This window comes from Hyperolius riggenbachi, chromosome 1, assembly GCF_040937935.1.
Source record: "Hyperolius riggenbachi isolate aHypRig1 chromosome 1, aHypRig1.pri, whole genome shotgun sequence".
Classification (NCBI taxonomy): Eukaryota; Metazoa; Chordata; class Amphibia; order Anura; family Hyperoliidae; genus Hyperolius; species Hyperolius riggenbachi.
Genome location: NC_090646.1, coordinates 419,918,846 through 419,943,225, shown reverse-complemented (window position 1 = coordinate 419,943,225; position 24,380 = coordinate 419,918,846). Strand labels below are relative to the sequence as shown.

Here is a 24,380-nt window from a genome sequence, read left to right as displayed (position 1 = left end):
TGCAAGAGAGCTTGCTTGCGCAGGCGCAGTACATGGCCGCCCTTCTTCAGGAGCACGCGTGCTCCCTGAAGACTTCTGAAGCCTCCTTCGGCCGGGTAAAGCAGTATTTGACTAATTTAGTCAAATACTGCTACCGGGCGAGCCAGCACTGGAACGAGGGGACCAGGAGAGGAGCAGGAAGGCTCTATAGGACCCAGAGCCTTCCCTCTCCTTGGGTAAGTATTTGTCTCATTTTTTTAAATGCGGTTCCTATTCACTTTAAGTCCTGAACTGCCATGGTGTTGTCCAGTACGTAGAAGTGATTTAGTGTTTAATTTACCTGGGGCTTCTGCCAGCCCCCTTCAGCCGCCCTTTTCCGTCACGGAACGATCCTCCGGTAACCCGCCGCGGCTGTTAGGCGGTCCTGAGAGAGCCACTCTGTGGCTGCCGATCGGTGTTAGGCAGTCGCGGAGTGGTTAACACAAGCGCATAAAACCAATTTTTGAATAGGCGCTCTCCTGTCTATTGCTACTTTGGAGAAGTGGCATGATAATTACTTAGCCGATATGTGGTTTTTAATTGTAACTGACTTGTCTTTTTTTATTTGCAGACTGAGAGGCAATCTGTCACAACAACATACACTGTGAATAATGTAGCGATGATGAAATACTACTATGACTGTGTGTTTTTTGTGGCTCGCAAGCCTCAGTAATGAGATTTATACGTGGCTCATGGACTGCACAAGACAGAACTCTGAGACTTGCAGAGAGATTGGAGACACAAAACTTGAATCTATGGTGCCTTTTTCTTATAGGCAGTGATTTATTTTTTTTTCCACACAAATAATTGAATTCCAGGTACACTATTATGCCAACGCTACTGAGGACATGCCTATTTACATTTGTACATACGATGTTTTTAAATAAGTCTTTTTTTTCCAAAAGTGAAACTTTTAAAATGTGCCCCTCTTGCCCTAATGAAATGTGTGATGGTGTGTATGTATTGGCGGCTCAATAAATTCTTTACTGTTATAATAAATGGGCATTATTTGAGTAGGTTTTCCACATACATTGAAAATGAACTCTCCCTGCATTGCTGGGCTGTTGCCGTCAGTGAGTCAGTGTGCCGAGTCCAGTACTGAGTAACAATTCAGTAGACTGCAAGGTTGTCTGCATACTCACCAGTACGGTTCGTATGAAAGCACCACACCAAAAGGGCGAATTCTTATGGCGTCTGAAAAATGGAGGATCTTCACTTTCAAAGTCGACTGCAGGATTCTCTGTGAGACCAATTCATTGTCATTGAGGTTCCCTCCGTAAAAATGGTCCCTACTGTACCCAGGGCTTCAGAGTCAGTACAAAAATGCTAAGACTCCTCAGTTTATGAAACCTCCGATTCCAGGTACCCAAAATTACTCCGACTCTACCGCCCTGACTCTACCTACACCAATCGGCAAGTAAACTTTCATGCTTTTAAACCTGAGATTTAAGCGGAGACAATATCCGGTTCTACTTTTACAGGGAATGTGTGTGCACATAAATCAGTCTTGTTTCTCCAGGTAGTGACAAAACTGTACTACTTACACTATTAAATAAATGACTGTGTTGGCATAAGGGCAGGAGAGGATACGGCCTGCAGCCAGACCACTATGGTTGCTAAAACATATACCCAAGCTCAAACTGCTGGGACTTGGATTTTAAGCGGAAAAGCAGATGCTGAGGGGAGTGATCAATTTACTTACAATCATTAACGCTCTGTACTCAAAACACTCAGCAAGCTGGAATTCTAGTAGCAATAAAAACAATGCAAACCAGTTAATTTGAATACCCGCCTTGGTAGCCGTATAATATACAGAAATGTAAATTGAGGCTATATGGGGGGGGGGGGGGGCGCTTGGTAGATTTGTGCAATAGAGGGGGATAGGGTTAGGCATTAGGAGTGAGCGTTAGTGTGAGAATGAGCACTGGGTAAGTCAGTAGTAAAATATCAGTGAGAAGAAGTTACTGACATTTTCACAATCAGCATCACCCAACACACAAGTCACCAAGCAATGACGCTATATGTAAGCAAAACAAGGATGCAAAAATGTTTTGAGTGCAGAGGGTTAATGATTATTAGTATGCAAATTGACCACTCCCTTCAGCACATGCTTTTCCCTTTTAAGGGCTGATTCACACTACAAGAGCTTTTGAAGCACTAGAGATTTTAAACGCTCTTGCTAATGCAATGCTATGGGGGATTTTTACAAAATCGCATCGCTCCAGTGTGAACACACACATAGGATAACATTAGCAAGAGCTTTTAAAACCACAAAGCGCTTAGAAAAGCTCTTGTAGCGTGAACATGCCCTAAAGGAGCACTATAGTGAAAAGTAAGCCATTAAAATCGTACAGAACCGACAACTTTTGGACTAGTCCATCTCCTCATGGGGGGGACTCTCAAGGTTTTCAAAAGCATTTTCTCCCTTCTCACTTGCACACTATTTTAGCAGTTAGCAACTTCTTTTCAGGAAATGCTTATGAAAACAAAGAAAACCCTGAGAATATCCCATGAGGAGATGGACTAGTCTAAAACCTGTTGGGTCTGACATATTTTAACTGCTTACTTTTTTTGCTGTAGTGGCCATTTAAACTCCATGACCAAAAGCAGGATGAGAATGGCTACCCTTGCTTCTCTATAATTTCAACAGTAACAATTGATAGAATAGATTTTAGATGTTTTAAAGCTGGAAAAAAGGAACATTACACTCTGGAAGAAACTGGAAGCCTGGATGGGCCTAAGGAGCTCTAGAAAGCTGTCACACAGTTTAGAAATCACTAGCACACTGGCCAAAACCATGGGTAGGCAGCGGCGGCTCCAGTTTCAGATTTTTTGGGGGGCTCAAAAGGGGCACAATGGCTGGCCGGCGGGGCTCACGGGGGAAATTTGCCACGCCTAAAAATGGGCGTGGTCATGACATCATGTGGGTGGGGCTAACTAATGTTGTTGTATCAGCTAATGTAGTTCCATAAAAAAAAAAATATGACGTAAATGCACATAATGAGAGACAGCCTTTCCCTAGTAAATGCACTTAATGACAGACAGCATTTCACCTGTAGATGCATGTAATGACAGCGTTTCATGTAGCCAGGTGTATAGTCCCCAGCATAGGTAGGTAGGTAGGAGGACTTACCTTGTCCCAGTATAGCCAGGTGTATCGATTCCCCAGGACTCAGGAGGGGTGGAAGGAGGGAGCTGTGGGGACAGCGGTGGCAAGTGGGGAAGGGGGGCGGTCTCCCCCCCCCCCCCTTACCTCACCTTGGGGCTCTTCACCTCTCGCTCCCCCTCCAGAATAAGCAGCTGGCAGCAGCGGCAGAAGACTTCCTCTCTTCCCAGCGCGGGAGAGAGATCGATCTGTGCGCCACTACAGTGGCCTAGATTAGACCAGAGTAGCGGCGCACAGATCAGCCGCGCTGGGAAGAGAGGAAGTCTTATGCAGCTGGCTCGCCGCTCATTTCTAGAGGGAGAGAGGGGAGCCCCAAGGTGAGGGAAGGGGGGGGGGGATACGTCCCCCCTTCCCCACTGTGCCTACAGCTCTCTCTTCTCTCTCTGCTCCACCCCACCTGCTTTTTGGCAACCCTGCGGGGGGGCTGACAGCTTGTCAGCTGGGGCTCAAGCCTGGGTAAGCCCCAGTGTAGCGCCGCCACTGTGGGTAGGCTGTAGAAAACTGCACAGTATGAGGGCACTGAGAAGCAGCAATACATGCTGGGAAGCACTTTGAAACTGTTCAGTGTGTGGCAAGTAGTACAAATCTGTGAAACAATATGGAGGCATTAAAAAAGCAGGGGTACACAGTGGTGGTGCTAAAAAGTTGTGACACTATGAAGCGGTCCATAAAGCTGAAACCATGTGAAGAGCACTGGTAAACTGGGTCAAACTTTGAAACTGAGAGTGCTAGAAAGCTCTGGTAAGTGGAATAACAAGCAGCATGCAGTGCGTTATAGGGCAACACGTGGGTTGCAAGCATAATGTTTATGGACTTTGTGCTTCACAGTATGGGATGTGACAGCTGAATCTCTGGGACAGCTTTCTGTATCCTTCCCCTAAATCATGATGGTGAACAATCTTTGTCTTCAGGTCATTTGAGACCCCCATGTTGCTACTCTTCAGAGAAAATTAAGAGGAGGGAACCTTACAATTGACCCCCTTAAATAATCTTTCTCATAAATGGATTCACCTGTGTATGTAGGTCAGGGGTCATTGAGCTTGCCAATCCAATTTGATTTCCAATAATTAGTTCTAAATTAGTTCTAAGGGTTTTGGAATCAATAAAATGACAACAGTGCCCACATTTATGCACCTGCCTAATTTTATTTAAACAATTATTGCACACTTTCTGTAAATGCAATAAACTTAATTTCACTTCTCAAATATCACTGTGTGTGTCTCCTATATGATATATTTAACTGACATTTTTTATCGTAACAACCAACGATTTATACAGGAAAATCATGACAATTAACAAGATTGCCCAAACTTTCGCATCCCACTGTCGCGTGTTTCAACTGTGTGGTCCCCAAGATAATTGTATTTTGTGTTTAATGTATTTTGGGTATCTCTCCTGCAGCCGCCAGAGAAATGCGTAAAGAGCGCAGTTCTCTTGTGCAGACTGGCTGAAGTTACGGGACCCGGTACAGACTATACAGAAGGCTGAGGATGGCGGCGTGGTAGTGATCCATGCTTCCGTTTACCCATTGTTAGCTGCTGCTGCATGCCTCTCCTCCAAGCAGCCACGACTGGAGGCGAGACACACAGGCCACACGCAGCTATGCACCAGCAGCTGAAAGGGGGGGGGGGGGGGGGGAATGGGAGCTTCAGTGCTGCAGAGGCCTTAGAACCTGGAGAGGGTGGTGATTGACTGCCACATAGCTCGGGGATATAAAACTGCTTATATGGGGGTTCTGGCTAGCTACCTACACATTAAAAGAGGATTACTATATATTAAATGGGTGGGGAGGGGGTTGCTGGTTGGCTACCTATACACTAAATGGGGAGGAGGGGGCTGGCTACCTACCTACCTTTACACTACAAAGGGGGGCTGGCTACCTATACGCTACCCAGGGGGCTGGCTGCCTATACACCAAAGGGGGGGGGGGGTTGGAGGGGTCTGCCCACCTTTACACTACAAAAGGGTGTTGGCTACTTATACACTAAAGAGCAGCTGGCTACCTTTACACTACGTCTTATATTTCTGCACCAAAAAATGTGCTATGGCTTATTTTCTGGGGATGTCTTATATTTTTATGAACACACAAGTTCCTGTGCTGTGTGTTGTCCTGCTTTCCTCACTGTGCCATCTCTTGTGTGCCCGTGTCCCTCTTGTACATTTAGTGTCCTTGTGGTGTCCCCCTCTGTACCTGTGTCATGTCCCCTAATGCCCTCCTGGTGTCCCTCGTGCCCTCCGATGTCCCCCTGCATCCTCCTCTTACCCCCAGCTCCATGCCACACTGTCCCCATGTCCTCTGATGTCCCCCTGAATCCTCTTCTTTCCCCCAGCTCCAAGCTGCTGTGTTCACGATCTTCAGCCTATGAGGAAAAAGTACAGCAACTCATTTCTGGTCTGGCAGGCGGGACAATGGCTCCATTATTGGGCCTATTACTGCACTTGCTGAGTAGCTGTGAGTGTAGTGATTGGCCCAATGATGGAGCCATGGTTCTGCCTGGTAGACCAGTAGAAACACAAGTTGATTCCCATTATTGCCGGTAAAGCTTACTTTTAGGGTAGGGCTTATATTTTGAGCAGAAAAGGGGGTCATCTGGCTACCTATATTGTAAGGGGGTAGAGGGGCACCTGGCAACCTGGGACTGCAGTAGGCCTTGGGCGGTGAAAATAACAAATCTGGCCCTGATCACTACTGAGGGACTCACTGCTCTGACAGAAAATACAATCATTTGTCAGCTGAGAAAAAACATACATCCACGTACACAAGTCACTAATGCCTGGTACGCAACGTGCAATTTCCCATCAGATTGATCAGTTCCCAATTTATAATGGGATCAATTTTCCGTTCACTACTGCACAACATCAATCCTGTTATTGATCGGACATGTCAGAAATAAATGTTTTGATCCATCAATCTGCCGGGAAATTGAATGATGAATATTTAGCATTTTTCTCTTCTATGCATATGACCCTTTACAATTCTTGCAAATGTATCAGGAACTGTGTCAAGTTTATATTACTGTTGTGTCTCCTCACCAACCTCAGGATCAGCACTTTATAGACGATGTAGTCATGTCACTAAAGGTAGCCCTACATCTAGCGATCATGGGCAGATGCGACCAATGCTGAAATCGATCTGGAATCAGCCTTGTGATGCCGCATCTGTTGCTGTCCCCCTATTGTGCAATGTGGCCCCCTTCCCCCGGTGCCCAGTGCACTATACATTAGCTGTCCATGGCCGCCGCTGGCTCCTGGCGCAATCCTTGTTTCATAAACATACTCCACATTGCTGCCGGCATACATGTGAGCATGTGTGTGACGTCACACACGCCCACGTTACTCTGGCAACCACTTGGGGTGCGTGTATGGGCCAAGGACTGCTCCCACAGCCAGTGGTATACACGGACAGGTAATGTCTGGGTGGGCACATTGCACATTAGGGGGGACAGTGCCGGGGGGGGGGGGGTTGTTACGTTTGTCACTCGTCCTGATATTGCTCGCCGTTACCACCATGCATCTGCTCAAGCAAGTCGGCCCTACATCTTGCAGCATGTCTGACCGATTATAATAAGCTAATCGAATGGTTGATTGCCCGCCAAGTCGCCTGATGTATGGACACTGTCACTCGGAGGAGCGCACAATCTAATCCCTTCCATAGTAATATGTCCATTGTAGTCTAGGGCCAATTTAGGGAGAATCCAATTAACCAGTTTAGCTTTTTGGACGTAACTCCTATGTTCAAAAATGCATGCTGGACATAGGAGCTACAGTCATCAAAACAGCCGCAGCCAATCGCACATTCACCCGTGGGGGTACTCGTCGCCGCCCGCTCACCCGGAGATCAATGAATAGGAACGCTGTTCCCATTCATTGATCTAAGTCCCTGTGTCAATGAACGCCGGCATCAATGAGATGCCCGTATTATTGTGATGTCGAAAGTAACACATCCACGCATTACTTCCTGTTTAGGGTACTAATAATATGCAACAAAGTGTTGCGTCAGAACAGCTTGTGGCCAAATAGTAAAATTACACTTACATACATTTATTTTCCAAAACAGACCTACATGATTTAAAATTAACTCCTTACTTCCCACACTCTCCCAAAATACCCCAAATAATCTGCATGTCAAGAGGGTATATTACTATTATTTTTTAAATTTAAATTATGGGCTTATAAATAGTGATAGACGCAAAACTGAAAATATCCACCTTTATTTCCAATTAAAATATTGGTGCCATACATTATGATAGGGAAATAATTTATGCAAAATACAAGATTAGCGCTCGCTCCTCAGAAGCACCACTGTGAAAGCAGTGGTGTATTAATGTTTCGCACAGATGAGAGTTCAAATGGCAATAAAATCCAAGTGCTGCAGTTCAGTAACTGGGTTGTGCCAGTAAAAACAATGAATATATGACAGTCACTGCGCTCTTGACATCAGAAAACAGGCATCCACCTCGCCCCCCTATATGAAACCACTCACCAGCAGTTGTGGTCTGCAGGCAGACCAATCAGCGCTTTCAGGGTGTATGGCCCCCCATCGCCTCTCTGGCTCTGCTGCCTCTGGCGTAGTCCGTATACGATGCGGATCCGTAGTGGTCTCCTGGTCCGGCGTTGGTGTCAGCTTGTGAGGAGAAAAAACACACAGGAAGACCCGCTTCCAATAGTGTGATTCCGTTTATTTAAAAAAAGGGGGATTCATATAAAATAGGTGACTGAGGGGCACTAAGCGATACACTAGGTAGTAGATGGAGTCACCTTCTGTGTGGCCACCAGGTGCTAGTGATCTCCTTTCCGTGCCGCTACCGTGCGCCCCGTGGGATTAAAAACTTGCTAGTACGCCAGGATCTGTCACGCCGCTATAGTCACTGTCTCCAGCGTCTATGCGTGCCTGCGTACTAGCTTGCGTGATACGTCACTCCGTTGGCTCCGCCCTACGCGTTTCGTTGCGTAGCAACTCATCAGGGGCTATCACAGAGTGACGTGTATGCCTCCATTTATTGCCTGTCAGGCCGCCATCCAGGAAGTGACTCCTCCCTTACACAAATTCAGATAAAACAGTACGTGATTCATTAGAAAGGTGTAATAAATTCGACTAATGGTATAAATAATGATACATAACACCTCATATGTACTGGGGATAGATTCCCCTTCCTACGAAATGAGCTCAATTTCAGCGCAGCATTACCAATAATTAGGACAGTGTTGACAAATTATTTCAACACATTAAAAAATGCATAGCATCAGACGTAATCATTATCCACATAGTCAGTTCACATTATCCCTAGTGATTATTAGGACACATGTGTACACATAGGGGTGCATGACATCCAACGTATAGGTCCCACAAGGGTCATGATTGTGGGTGGGGGTATGCCAACTATGTGGTGGGGGACCCTAGATGCATCGATCTGTGCGGATGATGCGTTGTGGATGCCAACACCTATGGCTGCCACCCACCACAGTACCATAACTAGCCTGGCCAATCAACAGCATATGTGGGGAAGGTAATAACCTGCACCCCACATCGGGTAATGTTGTCATTTGGTCACTCAGGGGACCCACATGAGGATCCTCAGAGTATCTATATGTCCTAACCTGAAGACATAAGCCTGGTAGCATTAGCGTTATAACCATTGATCTGATGATCAATGCCATTGACCTCTGTGAGTGTTAAATAATAGTATTAATCATGACCCTTGTGGGACCTATACGTTGGATGTCATGCACCCCTATGTGTACACATGTGTCCTAATAATCACTAGGGATAATGTGAACTGACTATGTGGATAATGATTACGTCTGATGCTATGCATTTTTTAATGTGTTGAAATAATTTGTCAATACTGTCCTAATTATTGGTAATGCTGCGCTGAAATTGAGCTCATTTCGTAGGAAGGGGAATCTATCCCCAGTACATATGAGGTGTTATGTATCATTATTTATACCATTAGTCGAATTTATTACACCTTTCTAATGAATCACGTACTGTTTTATCTGAATTTGTGTAAGGGAGGAGTCACTTCCTGGATGGCGGCCTGACAGGCAATAAATGGAGGCATACACGTCACTCCGTGATAGCCCCTGATGAGTTGCTACGCAACGAAACGCGTAGGGCGGAGCCAACGGAGTGACGTATCACGAAAGCTAGTACGCAGGCACGCATAGACGCTGGAGACAGTGACTATAGCGGCGTGACAGATCCTGGCGTACTAGCAAGTTTTTAATCCCACGGGGCGCACGGTAGCGGCACAGAGAGGAGTTCACTAGCACCTGGTGGCCACACAGAAGGTGACTCCATCTACTACCTAGTGTATCGCTTAGTGCCCCTCAGTCACCTATTTTATATGAATCCCCCTTTTTTTAAATAATCGGAATCACACTATTGGAAGCGGGTCTTCCTGTGTGTTTTTTTCTCCTCACAAGCTGACACCAACGCCGGACCAGGAGACCACTACGGATCCGCATCGTATACGGACTACGCCAGAGGCAGCAGAGCCAGAGAGGCGATGGGGGGCCATACACCCTGAAAGCGCTGATTGGTCTGCCTGCAGACCACAACTGCTGGTGAGTGGTTTCATATAGGGGGGCGAGGTGGATGCCTGTTTTCTGATGTCAAGAGCGCAGTGACTGTCATATATTCAGGGAAATAATTTAAACCGTGTAATAACCGGGACAGATGGGCAAATAAAATACGTGTGTTTTAATGATGGTAGCATGTATTATTTTAAAACTATAATGGCTGAAAACTGAGAAATAATGATTTTTTTCTTAAAGCAGATCCGAGATGAAAAACTAACTATAACAAGTAACTTGTCTATATATCTTATCTAAAGTCTAGATAGTTTACACAGCAAATCTGTCTGCATACAGCTTCAACAGTTTGTGATTTATTCCTGTGAAGCAATGAGAGCGGCCATGTTCTGTTTGTTATCATTACACAAGTAATCTGCAACTGCATCACCACCCCTCTGCCCATGATAAATTCACTCCCCCCTCCCCTCTGCCTCTGAAATCTCTGGCTAGCTACCTTCTCCTGCCCAGACTGATTTCCCATAAGCCCTTGCTACATGGGTCTGAGTGCCTTGGCAAATAAAGTGTAGAGAAACCGAGAGCCCAATATAGTGTAGTATGTTAAGCATAAATGAAGTAAAGGTTATCGTGAGAAAATTATACTCACAAACGTGGGTTACCACAAAGGCAACCACTGTATAGGCAGGTGAGGAAATTAGACCTGTCCTCACTAACGGATAAGAAGTCGCTCTCTGTAGATGCGAAAGGGGGTAGATCACCCCTCCACCAGGGGTGGACACAGTATAGCAGTAGGAGAACAGAGGTACCAGCAGGATAAAAGCGGATAAAAACTTTAAAATTTGCTGGGAGGAAGCGGTGGACTTACCTCCATAAAGCAGACACGAAAGACTGTCTCAATAGTAGCAATCACATTTATTAACTAGTACCCCAAAACAGTGCAACGCGTTTCGCAGGCCCAGCCCGCTTCATCAGGCAATAAACATGGGGACAAGACAGAATTTCAGCAATAGCAGGTGTAGCGCCTCAGAGAGTTCTAAATCTATGCCTGTTCTAATGTGGTCTGTCTTACTGCAGCCTTTAGTAGTTGCACTGTCTCTGTAATAAATCTTATCTCCTTTCATCTGTCAGCTCTGCCGGGCTGAGGCTGGAATGAGTGGAATGTGCAGCACTGCTTGTCATTGGCAGAAGCTTTACACACCCTCTTCAAGCTCTGCATGAGTCACACAGTAAGCTGTTCTCAGCGTATCATACTCTGGTTAGAAGCCATGTCATTTGTTTGTAAACACTGCATAAAACTGGCAATTACAAGCCAGGATTGCAGCAGGGAGTGACAGAAACAGCACAGAGGGGCCCAGGAGAACATAAGGAATAAAATGGTATGCTTTTTATTGTAAGAATTTTAGAGTACAGATTCTCTTTAACTTATTTTTTTATTATTCGCATCGTAAGTCCTTTTTAAGGACTGCTCCACACCAATCGGCGTGGACGCGGCGGCAGCCCCAGGATCGCCTAACACTGATCGGATGGTGGCGTATTTTGCAGGAGATGCGCGCGCATCTCCACTTGGATGAAGGAGCTCCGCTCTGCCATCAGTCTCCCAGCGGTGTTCGCCGCTAGGAGACTGTAAACCGCCATCCATTTAGTGTGTACAGCGCTGCGATCTACAGCAGCGCAGTACTGGGGACAGCCGTGTGAAGCCTATTACAGCCGATTGTGCCGATTGGCTGGCAGGGAAGAGGGAGTGATATTTAAATAATAAAAGAAAATGTAACATGTATTAAAAAAAAATATTTCCAAAAAAAAAAACATTGGGGGAGCGAGCAGACCCCGCCAACAAAGAGCTTTGTTGGTGGGCAGAAAAGAAAGGGGGGGGGGGATCACTTGTGTGCTGAGTTGTGCGGCCCTGCAGTGAGGCTTTAAAGCTGCACTGGGCTAATTAGTAAAAAATGGCCTGGTCTTTAAAGAGACTCCGTAACAAAAATTGCATCCTGTTTTTTATCATCCTACAAGTTCCAAAAGCTATTCTGTGTTCTGGCTTACTGCAGCACGTTCTACTATCACCATCTCTGTAATAAATCAACTTATCTCTCTCTTGTCAGACTTGTCAGGCCTGTGTCTGGAAGGCTGCCAAGTTCTTCAGTGTTGTGGTTCTGCTATGAACTCCCCCATCCAGGCCCCTCTATGCACACTGCCTGTGTGATATTTAGATTAGTGCAGCTTCTCTCTGTTCTATTATCTTTTACAAGCTGGATAAATCCTCCTCTGAGCTGGCTGGGCTTTCACATAATGAGGAATTACATACAGGCACAGCTGTCTGCACTCTGCAGGAAGAAACAGCCTGACACTTCAGTGGAAGATAGCTGGGGGAAAGAAACACACAAATGATCTCTTGAGATTCAAAAGGAAGGGTGTATACAGCCTGCTTGTGTATGGATGTATTTTCTATGTGTGGACATACTGTACATCAACCTACTTCCTGTTTTGGTGGCCATTTTGTTTGTTTATAAACAAACTTTTTAAAACTGTTTTTAACCACTTTTAATGCGGCGAGGAGTGGCGAAATTGTGACAGAGGGTAATAGGAGATGTCCCCTAACGCACTGGTATGTTTACTTTTGTGCGATTTTAACAATACAGATTCTCTTTAAGAGGGTTTAAGCATGTGGTCCTTAGGTGGTTAATGATCCAGTTAAAATGCATTTATAATAAAATAATTCTTAGCAAACTATACCACCCAAAGAAAGCCTAATTGGTGGTGGAAAAAACAAGATATAGATCATTTTGTTGTGATAAGTAGTGATAAAGTTAATGGCCAATGAATGGGAGGAGCGCTGATATGATGCATAGGGTGAAAAAAACACAGTAGGTTAAACTATCTGTATGTTTTTGAAATGTGGGAGGAAACTCATGCTGGAGTACACACAAACTATAGCAAATCTGCACGGGCTGTGATGCAAGCTGGGGACCCAGTGCTCAGAGTGCTGTAAGGCGAGAGTTCTATCCGCTATGCCACCGTGCAGATACTCTTTAAAAGTTCCCATATATATTTATAGTTAAATAATAGTAGTCAGCTATGCAGTAAATCATAGCAGAAACCGTATCATCAATGCATAAACTAAGCTCAGTTTCTTTTAAATACATTCAGCTAGCTGCTAGCCTATCACAACGTGCATAATTGTCTTCGATACAATTCTCATTCCTCATAGATGCAGAGCGGCAGCTTTTTGATTAAGCAAGCACTAGAGGGCGCTGTGCAGCTTGTAGATCATTTCTTAGTAAACCTGCATGACGTTCTGCTCTGCATGGAGGAATATTCTAGTTCGGTGACCGGAAGGAGACCGTGCACCGTACAGAGGAGGAGAGTATAGTGCGTGTGTGCGGGGTATGAGGGGCTTCTCTGTGCAGCCAGAATGAAGAGGAAGTGTGAGGCGCAATTGCTGGCACCCGTACTCCCCCCGTGTAAGAGGGCGCTACGGGAGCCGCCAGCAGCCACCACCACGTGCTACAGCCCGGACACTGGCCGCCTGATGAAGAGGAAGCTGGAACCTGAGTGCGCCGCCCTAGTGGACACTGTCATCTCATCTCCGGAGTGTGAGAGGAAGCTTAGGACTGCAGAGGACATCCCGGCTGAAACTGCGTCTTCTCCGTATCCCTGCAAGAAGCGGAGGATGACGGCACAGAGCCTGGAGCGCGGGACACCCGACTTCCAGTGCCAGGTGACACTTCTCAGTGTGGTTAGCAGGGCTCTGACGTTGCATGCTGGTGGTGATGTCACGATAGACACGCGATGTGTGCATCCTCTTCTCAGGCTCAGATCTATAAGCTAGGAGTAGGATAGCATTAGGCGCAGAGAAGCCTTGATATGTGATGGCACTTATGAAGTGTCCAGAGGCAGGTGATGGGAGGCAGGCAGTGGCGTAGCTAGAGATCATGGGGCTCCATAGCAAAACTTTCATGGGGCTCTCGGATGTAGGCACTCTTGAGCAATGCCACCTGCTGTTACTCCTATGGGCAATATACATTCTCATGCAATCAACAATGCACATAGTTTAAAGGCAATGAGATCAAGTCAGAGGTTGGAGAAACACAACAAAGTTTATGGTGAATACATTAAAGGGGTTCAGTTGACGTTTTAAAAAAACAAAAACTGCCACTTACCTGGGCTTCTATCAGCCCCCTGCAGCTGGAATGTCCCACACTGTCCTCTTCCGATGCGCTGACTAATAGAAGTGCGGCTACGCGTCAATAGCCATGTGCGTGCTCACTTCTGCACGCGGGAGCTTACTGCGCAGGCGCAGTATGAAGTTTTCCTGTAGTGCACCTGCGCAGTAAGCTCACGTGCGGAAGCAAGCGCGTGTCCATGGCTGTGCAGCCACTCTTCTGTTCGTCTAGTTAGACGAATAATGGCACCGGGGAACGCCGCATTGGAGGAGGAGGGTGCGGGACATTCCAGCTGCAGGGGGCCGATAGAAGCCCCAGGTAAGTGGCAGTTTTTGTTTTTTAAACAGTCAACAGCACCTTTGCCCCCCTATGCTTCAAGGCCCCATAGTGGCTATGGCCATTGCACTGGAGGCAAGTGAGGGTTTTTGGTGGGGAGAGGCTGGTGAGGGCCCTGTGTGGGGAGAGGCAGGTAAGGGACCTGTGTGGGGAAAGGCAAATGAGGGTGCTGGGTAGGGAGAGGCATGTGAGGGCCCTGTGTGGGGAGAGGCATGTAAGGGCCCTGTGTGGGCAAAGGCAGGTGAGGGTGCTGGGTGGGGGGAGGCAGGTGAAGCAACACATCGCAGCTGCACCGTGTGAAGTATGCTACAGTGGCACACTTACTTATCCAGCCATAGAGATTTGAAACAGAGTATGTCAGCACGATCTTCAAGCCCCACCTCCCTGAGCTAGTGTACAATTGCTGATAGTGAGGCAGGCCTTACCAGAAGGGATGAAAAGGAGGGCACTCAAGTAGAGATGGGAAGTTCGGATCTTTTCAATGATCCGGATGATTCGAATCGGATCATTGAAAAGATCCGGATCTTTGATCCGAATCTCGAATCATTTTACAAGGGAAGCATTCGGGGGTGAAATGACTAGCAGGGCAGGAGAAGGAGAGGGGGGTGGACACACAGAGAAGGGGAGAAGATGGACAGAGGGCAGGGAGTGGACAGAGAAGGGAGGAGGGACGAGCAGAGAGCAGAAATGTTTGCACACAATACCCACATGCTGCAATCATATGCTATACATATATTTCACCTATATGTTCATCTGTATACCTTGAATGGAAACGTCGCACAGTGAAAGAAAGCATTCCCCAAAGATAAGTGCAGCTGTTTAGTGCCCAGTGCAGGAGGATCATTTTGCCCTGCAATCACAGTGCCTGCAAAGTTACTGAGCTGTGCTGAGCTGAGCCAAAAGTTTCCAATGTGTTCACTGTGCACAACTACGGAACAGACAGCCTGTAATGCGCAGCACATTATAGCCAGTATGTGTGCTCTACACATATCTGGCAGTGGCACCCATGTCCCCTCTACCTGTCCCTGCAAGGCTGGCTCCCCTGAGTCCCCTCCAACAGAGCGATCCATCTCTGCTCTGCTTCCAGGACCCCGCTGCCCGCTGAGAATGGGTGTGTCGCTCCTGGCCCCGCCCCTTTTGCGATCCGAATCACTCATTTTGATGATTCGGATGATTCGACTCACAAAATAGATTCGGATCAAAGATCCGAATCGTTCATGATCCGGACAACACTACACTCAAGGGGGCATAGATGAGGATTTATCAAGCCCACAATGTTTTTTAAATCCTCCAGCTGCCTGTGCCCAGTGCGGGTCTCTGGCAGGAGAATTCGGCTATACATACCCGAAGCAGTGTTGCGACATGCAGGTTGGGGGCAATGTTGATGGGTCCTATGTTATTTACAGGATCTGTTAAAACCATCTGTTTTTAACAGGGCTGTGGAGTCATCCGACTCCTATTCCTCAGTTTATGAAACCTTTGAGTCCTCGACTCCAACTCCTTAGTCTAATGGTGCCCATACATGGTACAATTTTTTTTTTCATCCAGTCTTACCATTTCTGTGTAGTTTAAAGGACTTACGAGGCGAATTGCTTAAAAAAAGTTATGTACCTCATTGCTAAAGCAGACCTCAGGGCAGACGAACAGCACCTTCCTTTTCACTATCAGGTGCTTTATCCTTCTAATCCAGGTTACATTGCAGCTCCCGACCCTCCTCAGGGTCGCCCGAGCAGAATCGCCGCTTTAAAAATCTAACTCCTGCGCAGCTTGCATAGCCGTGGCTGCTCAGGATTACAGCCCCGCTCGTGTCCGCCCTCACTCCGTGCGCTCTATTATACGTCATGTGGGCGGCTCCACATGACCACCCACATGACGAACTACACTGCCAGCCAGCCGCGCCCCCTCAGCAGAGAATACAAGCTCTGAACGAGCAGGTACTCACTCGTTCAGCGCTTGTATTCTCTGCGGAGGGGGCGCGGCTGGCTGGCAGTGTAGTTCGTCATGTGGGTGGTCATGTGGAGCCGCCCACATGACGTATAATAGAGCGCACGGAGTGAGGGCGGACACGAGCGGGGCTGTAGTCCTGAGCAGCCACGGCTATGCAAGCTGCGTAGGAGTTAGATTTTTAAAGCGGCGATCTGCTCGGGCGACCCTGAGGAGGGTCGGGAGCTGCAATGTAACCTGGTTTAGAAGGATAAAGCACCTGATAGTGAAAAGGAAGGTGCTGTTCGTCTGCCCTGAGGTCTGCTTTAGCAATGAGGTACATAACTTTTTTTAAGCAATTCGCCTCGTAAGTCCTTTAAGAGTAAATTGAGTGAATATACTCAAAATACAATTTAGGCAGTTCCCTTATATTACATAGAAATTGTAAGATTGGATGAAAAAAAATGGTACCATGTAAGGGCACCATAATACATACCAGGGCTGTGGATTTGGTACAAGAATCATCTGACTCAGACTCCTCAGTTTATGAAACCACTGACCACCAAAACCACCGACTCCAGGCACCCAAAATTGCTCTGACTCCACAGCCCTGGTTTAACATATCCGTTGTTTCTGTTGTGGAGCTCAAAGTTCCGTCCTGCATGACTTTACCAGATCCTGCATGGAAAATGGGAATGTCTTCTATGATTTCCCTTGCTGTCCAACACACAATGGATGTTAATGGATTGTACATTGGATTTGCTGTGACCATTTATGTTGCCAATTTTGCATTGCATGGACTTAGTAGCTGTTAACTTTTGATGCCTTAAGCTGGGCATACACCCATAGATTTCCACCCAGTGTTCCAAAAGGATTGATTCCTTTTTGGAAAGAATTGATTCAGAAGGAATTTATTCCTACCATACACTGCACATCTGCCCCCGCCGGACTAGGACACGCGTCACAGACGCATGTACAACATCCAGCGCACCGTCGGGACCAAGCCTCATTGTAGTGTCAGCCGGCATCAGGAAGTGTTAAATTCATTTCACTGGAGCGCAGAGACGTCATAACAATTAAATAAACATAATATATTATAAATGCAATAATATTGATCCACCACAAGGCACTAAAACATAGAACACTGGAAATTAAATAAATACATACGAACTTTACAAAAATATATACACACATTGGGAACGCATATAAGCTGGAACGGAGAAGATAAGTGTGCATGACAACCCAAGTGAAGCCTGATGTATTACTACCATCTAGTGGTCACAATATATAACAGGCCTGATTTAATCTGTATATAATCCTATGACCAGAGAAGTAGATACATATCCTAAATAAATACAACCATAATACAAGTATCTATCTACACATGTGCAACAACATAATTAGGGTTAAAAAACAAATACTCAATGCCCATAAATTATTCACATGGCATCTGACACATCAAAAAAAATCGTGTTAAGAAAGTAAAAAAATTATTCATACAAAAAGTTAGTATATAGGTGTACACGCACGCGCACGCTAAGTGCAAAAAACATTGATCCCATTGTGCAAGATATATATATATATATATATATATATATATATATATATATATATATATATATATATATATATATGTGTGTATATGTATATATATGTATATATACAGTACATGAACAATATATAGAACAGTGATCCATATATTTGAAGATGAGCTGCCCATAAGGTAGAAAAATCTTCATTAAGGTGCATGTTGGCTGTCGTGTAAATTAGCATGATCCGAAATCCACATACTAAAAATCAAGGAACAAACAATCATGAGTAATTGTTCCCAATGACAGTGACTTATCCTCATAGTCCAAAGTAAGAACATCACATCGAATGAGTGATCCACCACACAATAACACAGTATCGCCACATATAGTGAGTGATCCCCCACTACAAAGTGCTTACGTGTACCAGTGATTTGAGCAAGCTACAAACCGCAGCGAGGTGATACTTACAACACCAAGCTGCCGAATATCATGCGTGTGTCGGAAACAATGTGACCCATACCCACCAATGACGCATCACCAATACCATGAGAATACCACAACATCAATCATAGAGTCCCTGGTACTCACAACCAGGGAGACATGTGCCAGATAATGTATAAAAATAAAAAGCTACTAACCCTGGTCCTGCCAAAACTCCAATATGGCCTATATAGACGAAAGTATCAGGATGGACACACCGGACATCCACCTATCTGCCAAAAATAACACACAAAAATATGTTAACAACATTCTAGACAAGGAATTCTATGAAATTAAACCTAATGAGCACCCAATCATTGATTATAAAGAGGGAAATCCTTATAAGAAAGGAAGAGAAAATGCCAGAAGAGAGAGTTGTTAAGACAGAAATCACTGAGGTAAAAAACAACCAAAGCTGAAACGCCGTCCTATGCATGTGGGGGCACATGTTGCAATTACCACATGAGAAGCTACCATTAATCGATGTACCCAAAATTGGTCGCTCCAGGTGACTCCTGCACAAAATGTTTTTTTTAATGTGGGTGCCTGTTTGGCAGTTAGACTGGGATGTTCTGTCAGAAAGGGTCTTAACCCTCCTGGCGGTATGAAAAATTCCGCCAGGAGGCAGCGCAGCAGGTTTTTTTTGTTTTTTTTTTCTCTTATATCATGTAGCGAGCCCAGGGCTCGCTACATGATAGCCGCTGCTCAGCGGCATCCCCCCGCCCGCTCCGATGCTAGCTGCGTCCAGCAAAAAAAAAAATTACGAAAATCCGCCGAGCAGGGCCTGAGAAAACCTCCTGCACGGCTTACCCCGAACTACGTTCGGGGTTACCGCCAGGAAGGTTAAATCCCTATCATTCCTTAACACTTCCCAGTGCTTCTTCAATAGATGATCTAATTGATTCCACTGTGTGTTATAAGGGGTAGTGATACTGATTTTATTGTCTCTTGATCTATACTTAGATCTTAAAAGTTCAGTCCTTGGGGTGGCCCTGGCTCTCCTGATAGCTTGTTCAATGCACTTGCGTGGGTATCCTCTATTCTGAAATCTGGTTTTGAGTGTGGCAGCCTCTCTTTCAAACTCCTCAGGTTCTGAACAGTTTCTACGAAGTCTAATAAATTGTCCGGTCGGTATATTACATTTTAACTGCGTGGTATGATGTGACTTATATTGGAGTAGACTATTAACTGCTGTAGGTTTACGGAAAATAGAGGTGGACAATTCACCCCTCAAGTTTTTCTTAATAGTGACATCAAGAAAATTAATTTCAGAGTCCGAGATTTGGTAAGTCAAAAACAGATTCAATTGGTTGTCATTAAGAACCCAACGATGATTTCACGTGGTCCCTGCCACAAAATAAACAAATCATCTATGAACCGGAACCACCCCAAAATAAAGGGGTGGAACCGGCCCATAGACTCTGACCAAACAACCTCGCGCTCCCACCACCCCAGGAACAGGTTGGCAACTGATGGGGCACACTTGGCCCCCATCGCCACTCCCCTGACCTGGAGGTAGAAGCGCGAGTCAAACGTAAAGAAATTGTGAGTGAGCACAAAATCAAGCAATTCAAGAACAATCTCCTTGATATCGAAATATTACTCATTGCCAAAAAGTACTTTGTAGCCTGTAAACCCTCACTGTGCCCTATATTTGAATAAAGCGACTCAACGTCGCACGTTATCAACAAAACATTATCCGGTATCTTAAGGCAGTCAAGGTGGTTTAATAATTCGCCTGTATCATGCATATAAGAATCCATTGTTGTGAACATTGGCTGTAAATAATAGTCAATAAACTGACAGGCTTTTTCCGTGAGGCTGCCCAGCCCAGAAATAATGGGTCTTCCTGGTGGCTTATCCACATTTTTGTGCACCTTAGGCAACATATAAAGGTGGCAGTCACTGGGTTCTTCCGAGACAAAAATTGCTGTTCTTTATCAGTAATCACTCCATTGAATTTTGCAGAATCCAGAAGTTGTAAAAATTGTTGCTGAAACACCACAGTGGGATCCCCCTTTAACCTATGATAAAAATCTTGGTTATTCAGCTGCCTATAAGCTTCTTCCATATACATTGTGTGGGGCCACACCACTACGTTACCCCCCCCCCCCCCCCCCTTTATCAGCTTCCTTAATCAACACATCCTGTCTAGTCCTCAAGGAATCAAGTGCCACTCTTTCTTCAGGTCTGAGATTGTCAGCATATATTACTCTCCCCTGTCTAAGCTTGTGTAAGTCCTTACTAACTAATTAAAAAAATACCTTGATCTCTGCACTGAATTGGGGAAGATATTTAGAGGGCGCCGATCGCGGCTGTCACTTGCGCGGGGGGGGGGGGGGGGGGGTTAGGATGTGCCACCGATTGCGGCTGTCAATTGCGTGGGGCGGCCTCCTTAAACAGCCTGGAGATAAGGAAGGCTGCTATTCAGCCAACAATAAAGTAAGAGAGCTTTTTAACTTCAGTATTGCCATTTGGCTTCCTTCCACACTGTTTAACACAGGGGAACATAGATTTAAATTAGTTGTTTTTGCCTGACAGTTACTCTTTAACAAGCTGTTCCCCATCCTCTTTTTGAAGCTCTTACACTGTGGTTGTCCTTGGCCCAGAGGTCCTTAGCTACACCAATGCCAGCTGCCCCTCCTTGGGCCATGATATTTACCAATTTAGTGTGATCTGCTAAGATGGCTGTACTTCTGATGCATTTATTTTTCTCCAATAAAGACTATTGATACTTAATATGGAGCTGGAGACATGGTTTATTTATTTTTGATGTTGTGGACATCTATTTATTGTCACTGACATTTTGGAGAATCGATTCCCAGCAGACAAATCACATGAGAAAATTGACGAGTGTATGGGCACCTTTAGTCCATCATTTCCATCAGATTTAAAAGATACTGAGAAGAGTTGTTTTGACTTTTTTAAAAATAAACCTCTTTTTAAAGTGTACCAGGGATGAACTAAGATTTATACATACCTGGGGTTTCCTCCAGCCCCCTCTGCATCAATCGATCCCACAACGTCTTCCTCCGCCTTCGTTTGGACCCAGTAGAAGCCCCATAAAATTGGTGAGTCGGGGTCAGTTGGTGCATGCGCAGTATGGCAACGCGTGCCCCCGTCTCGCTCCAGTGGCTGGGAGCGTTCTGCGCCTGTGCAGTAGTACTGCGCAGAGCGTTCCCAGCCGCGGGAGCGCAGTCGGCTACGTGGCTGGGGGGCAGGTGCGTGCGCTGCAAAGCATGCTGGGAGATGTAGAGCAGGAGATGTAAGTAAAATAAACCCCGCTCAGTATCATTGAATCACTTTTTTGGGGGGGGATCTACTGGTGGCCTATTTGGGATGGAAGCAATATTATTAGTCAAGTGACTAATATTGACTGAGTGGATCTGCGCTACATCGATAGCTATGAGTAGCTACATGTGAGCTTATTCTTTTAACCACTACACCCAGCGGTATGGATTTCTCCGTCCCTTTTTCCACCCTGTTAACACCAAGGGACGGAGAAATCTGTACCTGACGCAGCTCCCGCCGCTGTCCGCGCTCCCGCTCTCCCGTCCGCGCGCGCTCGTGCACGCCGCCGCCCACTCGCCCAGAGTTCAATGAACAGTGTCCCAGCCTCCTAACCCTTCCTGCAAGCGTACTTCCTGCACGCTTGCAGGTCGCATAAACAAAAAGTTACTGTGGCCATCTTGGGGCCAAATAGTACAACTACACCCTAAAGCATTTTTCATATACAAATACATTACTTTTACACTAAAAATTAACTCATTACCTCCTACACTCCCCAATTTTTATTTTATTTTTTTTGTAATTAAAAAAATTACAATAAAAAAAATACATAAATAGTTACCTTGGACTGAACTTTTTTAAATATTTATGACAAGAGGGTATAACACTGTTACTTTATAAACTATGGGCTTGTAATTAGGGATGGATGCAAAAAACTGAAAAAAATGCACCTTTATTTCCAAATAAAATATTGGCGCCAAACATTGTGATAGGGACATAATTTAAACGGTTTTATAACCGGGACAAAAGGGCAAATACATTTCATGGGTTTTAATTACAGTAGCATGCATTATTTAAAAACTAAAGGCCAAAAACTGAAAAATAATTAAAAAAAATTCCCACATTTTTTCCTATTTTCCCAGTAAAACACATTTAGAATAAAATAATTCTTGCCATAATGTCCCATCTAAAGAAAGCCTAATTGGTGACGAAAAGAACAAGATATAGTTCATTTCATTGTGATAAGTAATGATAAAGTTATAGACGAATGAATGGAAGGAGCGCTGAAAGGTGAAAATTGCTCTGGTGCTCAAGGGGTAAAACCCCTCAGTTGTGAAGTGGTTAAAGGGGAACTGAAAAGAGAGGTATATGGAGGCTGTCATGTTTATTTCCTTTTAGACAATACCAGTTGCCTGGCAGCCCTGCTGATCCTCTGCCTCTAATACTATTAGCCATAGCCCCTGAACAAGCATGCAGCAGATCAGGTGTTTCAGTGGTTCAGACTTATAAGTCTGATCTGACAAGACTAGCTGCATGCTTGTTTCTGGTTTTAATCAGATACTACTGCAGAGAAATAGACCAGCAGGGCTGCCAGGCAACTGGTATTGATTAAAAGGAAATAAACAGGACAGCCTCCATATACCTCTCTCTTCAGTTCCCCTTTAAAGGTTTCCGTTCTCCTTGTATGTAACTGCAATATGTCAAATCATTTAAAGTAAACCTGTCACAGGGGAACAAGTTCCTTTTTTACTTACCTAGGGCTTCTTTTAGCCTACTGAAGCCTTACAGGTCCCTCGGTTTCCACCTGTTGCACTCTGTTGATCAGCGGTGACCCTATAAAAGATCGCTCGTTGTGGGATATTGCGCACACGTGGGCGGGAGAATTATTGTAGCGCACACGGCTGGGCCCGCACAAATACAGGATCCCGTGACTGGTGAGTCTGTGAACTTTCGGAGGGGCTCAGCTGCTCAAAGGAGCACAACGGGAGGAAACTGAGGGACCAGTGATGCATTGGGGAGACATCATATGCTCCCTCAAACCTGAATTATCGCAAATACCTTCTGTTTTAAGGCAAACTTTTGTTTTACATAAAATTTTAGTAAGAGGGCTTTTTGGTCCGTTGTAGTCCCTTACACACTCCTAGGAGTTCTGGTTTACCATGAGCTTGTTAGGTAATCTGTAACAACGGGAGGAAACGTAGGGACCTGTAATGCTTCTGGGGGCTGGAAGATGCACCAGACAAGTAAAATAGAATGTTTTCCCCTGTGACAGGTACGTGCAAGCTTTCTGTAGATGTGACTTTTCTGACATTTCTTTTCTCTGTTTTACAGAAAGATGAAGCTTTTCCGGAATATAATTCTTTCCAGTATTGGAGGACTCCTTTGCCTGATATTGATTTTTCTGAAATAGCTGTTGAACCCTGTGAAGGAACCACAAAAGACATTACACCTGTAAAAGATGTATTAGAGGAAATGGACAGCTGACTGAAGCTTACCTCCATTATGTCTTAATTTTCTTTATACATTTTTTTTCTACAAACACCGACTAGTCAGTATCTGGATGTGAACAATGGAGCCGTTCAGTGTGAGATTTAATGCTTGTTGGGAAATTTTAAAGGCTTTTTGGTTGTTGATTTAGACATTGGAAAAATGTCACAGGGCTTCTGTATGCATTGTTATGCAATGTTGATAAAGTGAAATGAATCTGTATGCAGCTAGGTTTAACGTAAGTCATTACCACTGGTGCAACATGAGGGCAAGATGTGATGTAACCCTTTGTATTGTTTAGTATTACTTTATAGAAAAAATCCTGCAGCCTCTCTGTGAGAGAGTTATATTTACCTAAGAGGCCTTGTCCCACAAAGCCATCCCGAAGACCCCGCATCACTCCACTTCTGGCGCCTGGCCCTGCCTCCCCTCTCCCCCCAGTGAAAAACACCAAGCTATTTTACTGCTGGAGATTTGCTTTAAAGAGGACCAGAGGCAGCGTATAATACAAAAAATGATTATTCCTTAAAAAGATGGAGGCCTCTGGATCCTTCGGAGGCTTTCCACGTCCTCCATACCACTGCCAGGGACGTGAGAAGCCTCTGCAAGATCCAGAAGCTTTCCTCTTCTTGGGTATCTCATTTTTGTCTTAAAGTACAACTGAAGCGATAAAAATATGGAGGCTGCCATATTTATTTCCTTTTAAGCAAAAACAGTTGCTTAGCTGTCCTGCTG

At 45.2% G+C, this 24,380-nt stretch overlaps 2 protein-coding genes across 2 annotated transcripts in view; both read left to right on the top strand.

Moving 5' to 3' along the window:
• The window catches only part of CARNMT1 (carnosine N-methyltransferase 1), a 42,541-nt gene extending 41,524 nt beyond the window's left edge, over positions 1-1,017 (top strand). The window contains exon 8 of the mRNA XM_068236540.1: positions 590-1,017. Coding sequence (XP_068092641.1) covers positions 590-691 — 102 coding nt within the window. The 3' untranslated portion in view covers positions 692-1,017. The remainder of the gene's footprint in view (positions 1-589) is intronic.
• An 11,970-nt stretch (positions 1,018-12,987) lies between these two features.
• Positions 12,988-23,867, top strand: C1H9orf40 (chromosome 1 C9orf40 homolog). The gene is made up of 2 exons (XM_068236526.1): positions 12,988-13,433; positions 23,490-23,867. The coding sequence occupies exons 1-2, from the start codon at positions 13,128-13,130 to the stop codon at positions 23,640-23,642; spliced, it is 459 nt and encodes a 152-aa protein (XP_068092627.1). The 5' UTR covers positions 12,988-13,127; the 3' UTR covers positions 23,643-23,867.
• The last annotated feature ends 513 nt before the right edge of the window (positions 23,868-24,380 follow it).

Bases quoted from the DNA above. Each gene is read 5' to 3' on its own strand.
- C1H9orf40 (XM_068236526.1), top strand. From the start codon at position 13,128: ATGAAGAGGAAGTGTGAGGCGCAATTGCTGGCACCCGTACTCCCCCCG. The intron at 13,434-23,489 runs GTGACACTTCTC...TCTGTTTTACAG, and splicing joins CACCCGACTTCCAGTGCCAG to AAAGATGAAGCTTTTCCGGA.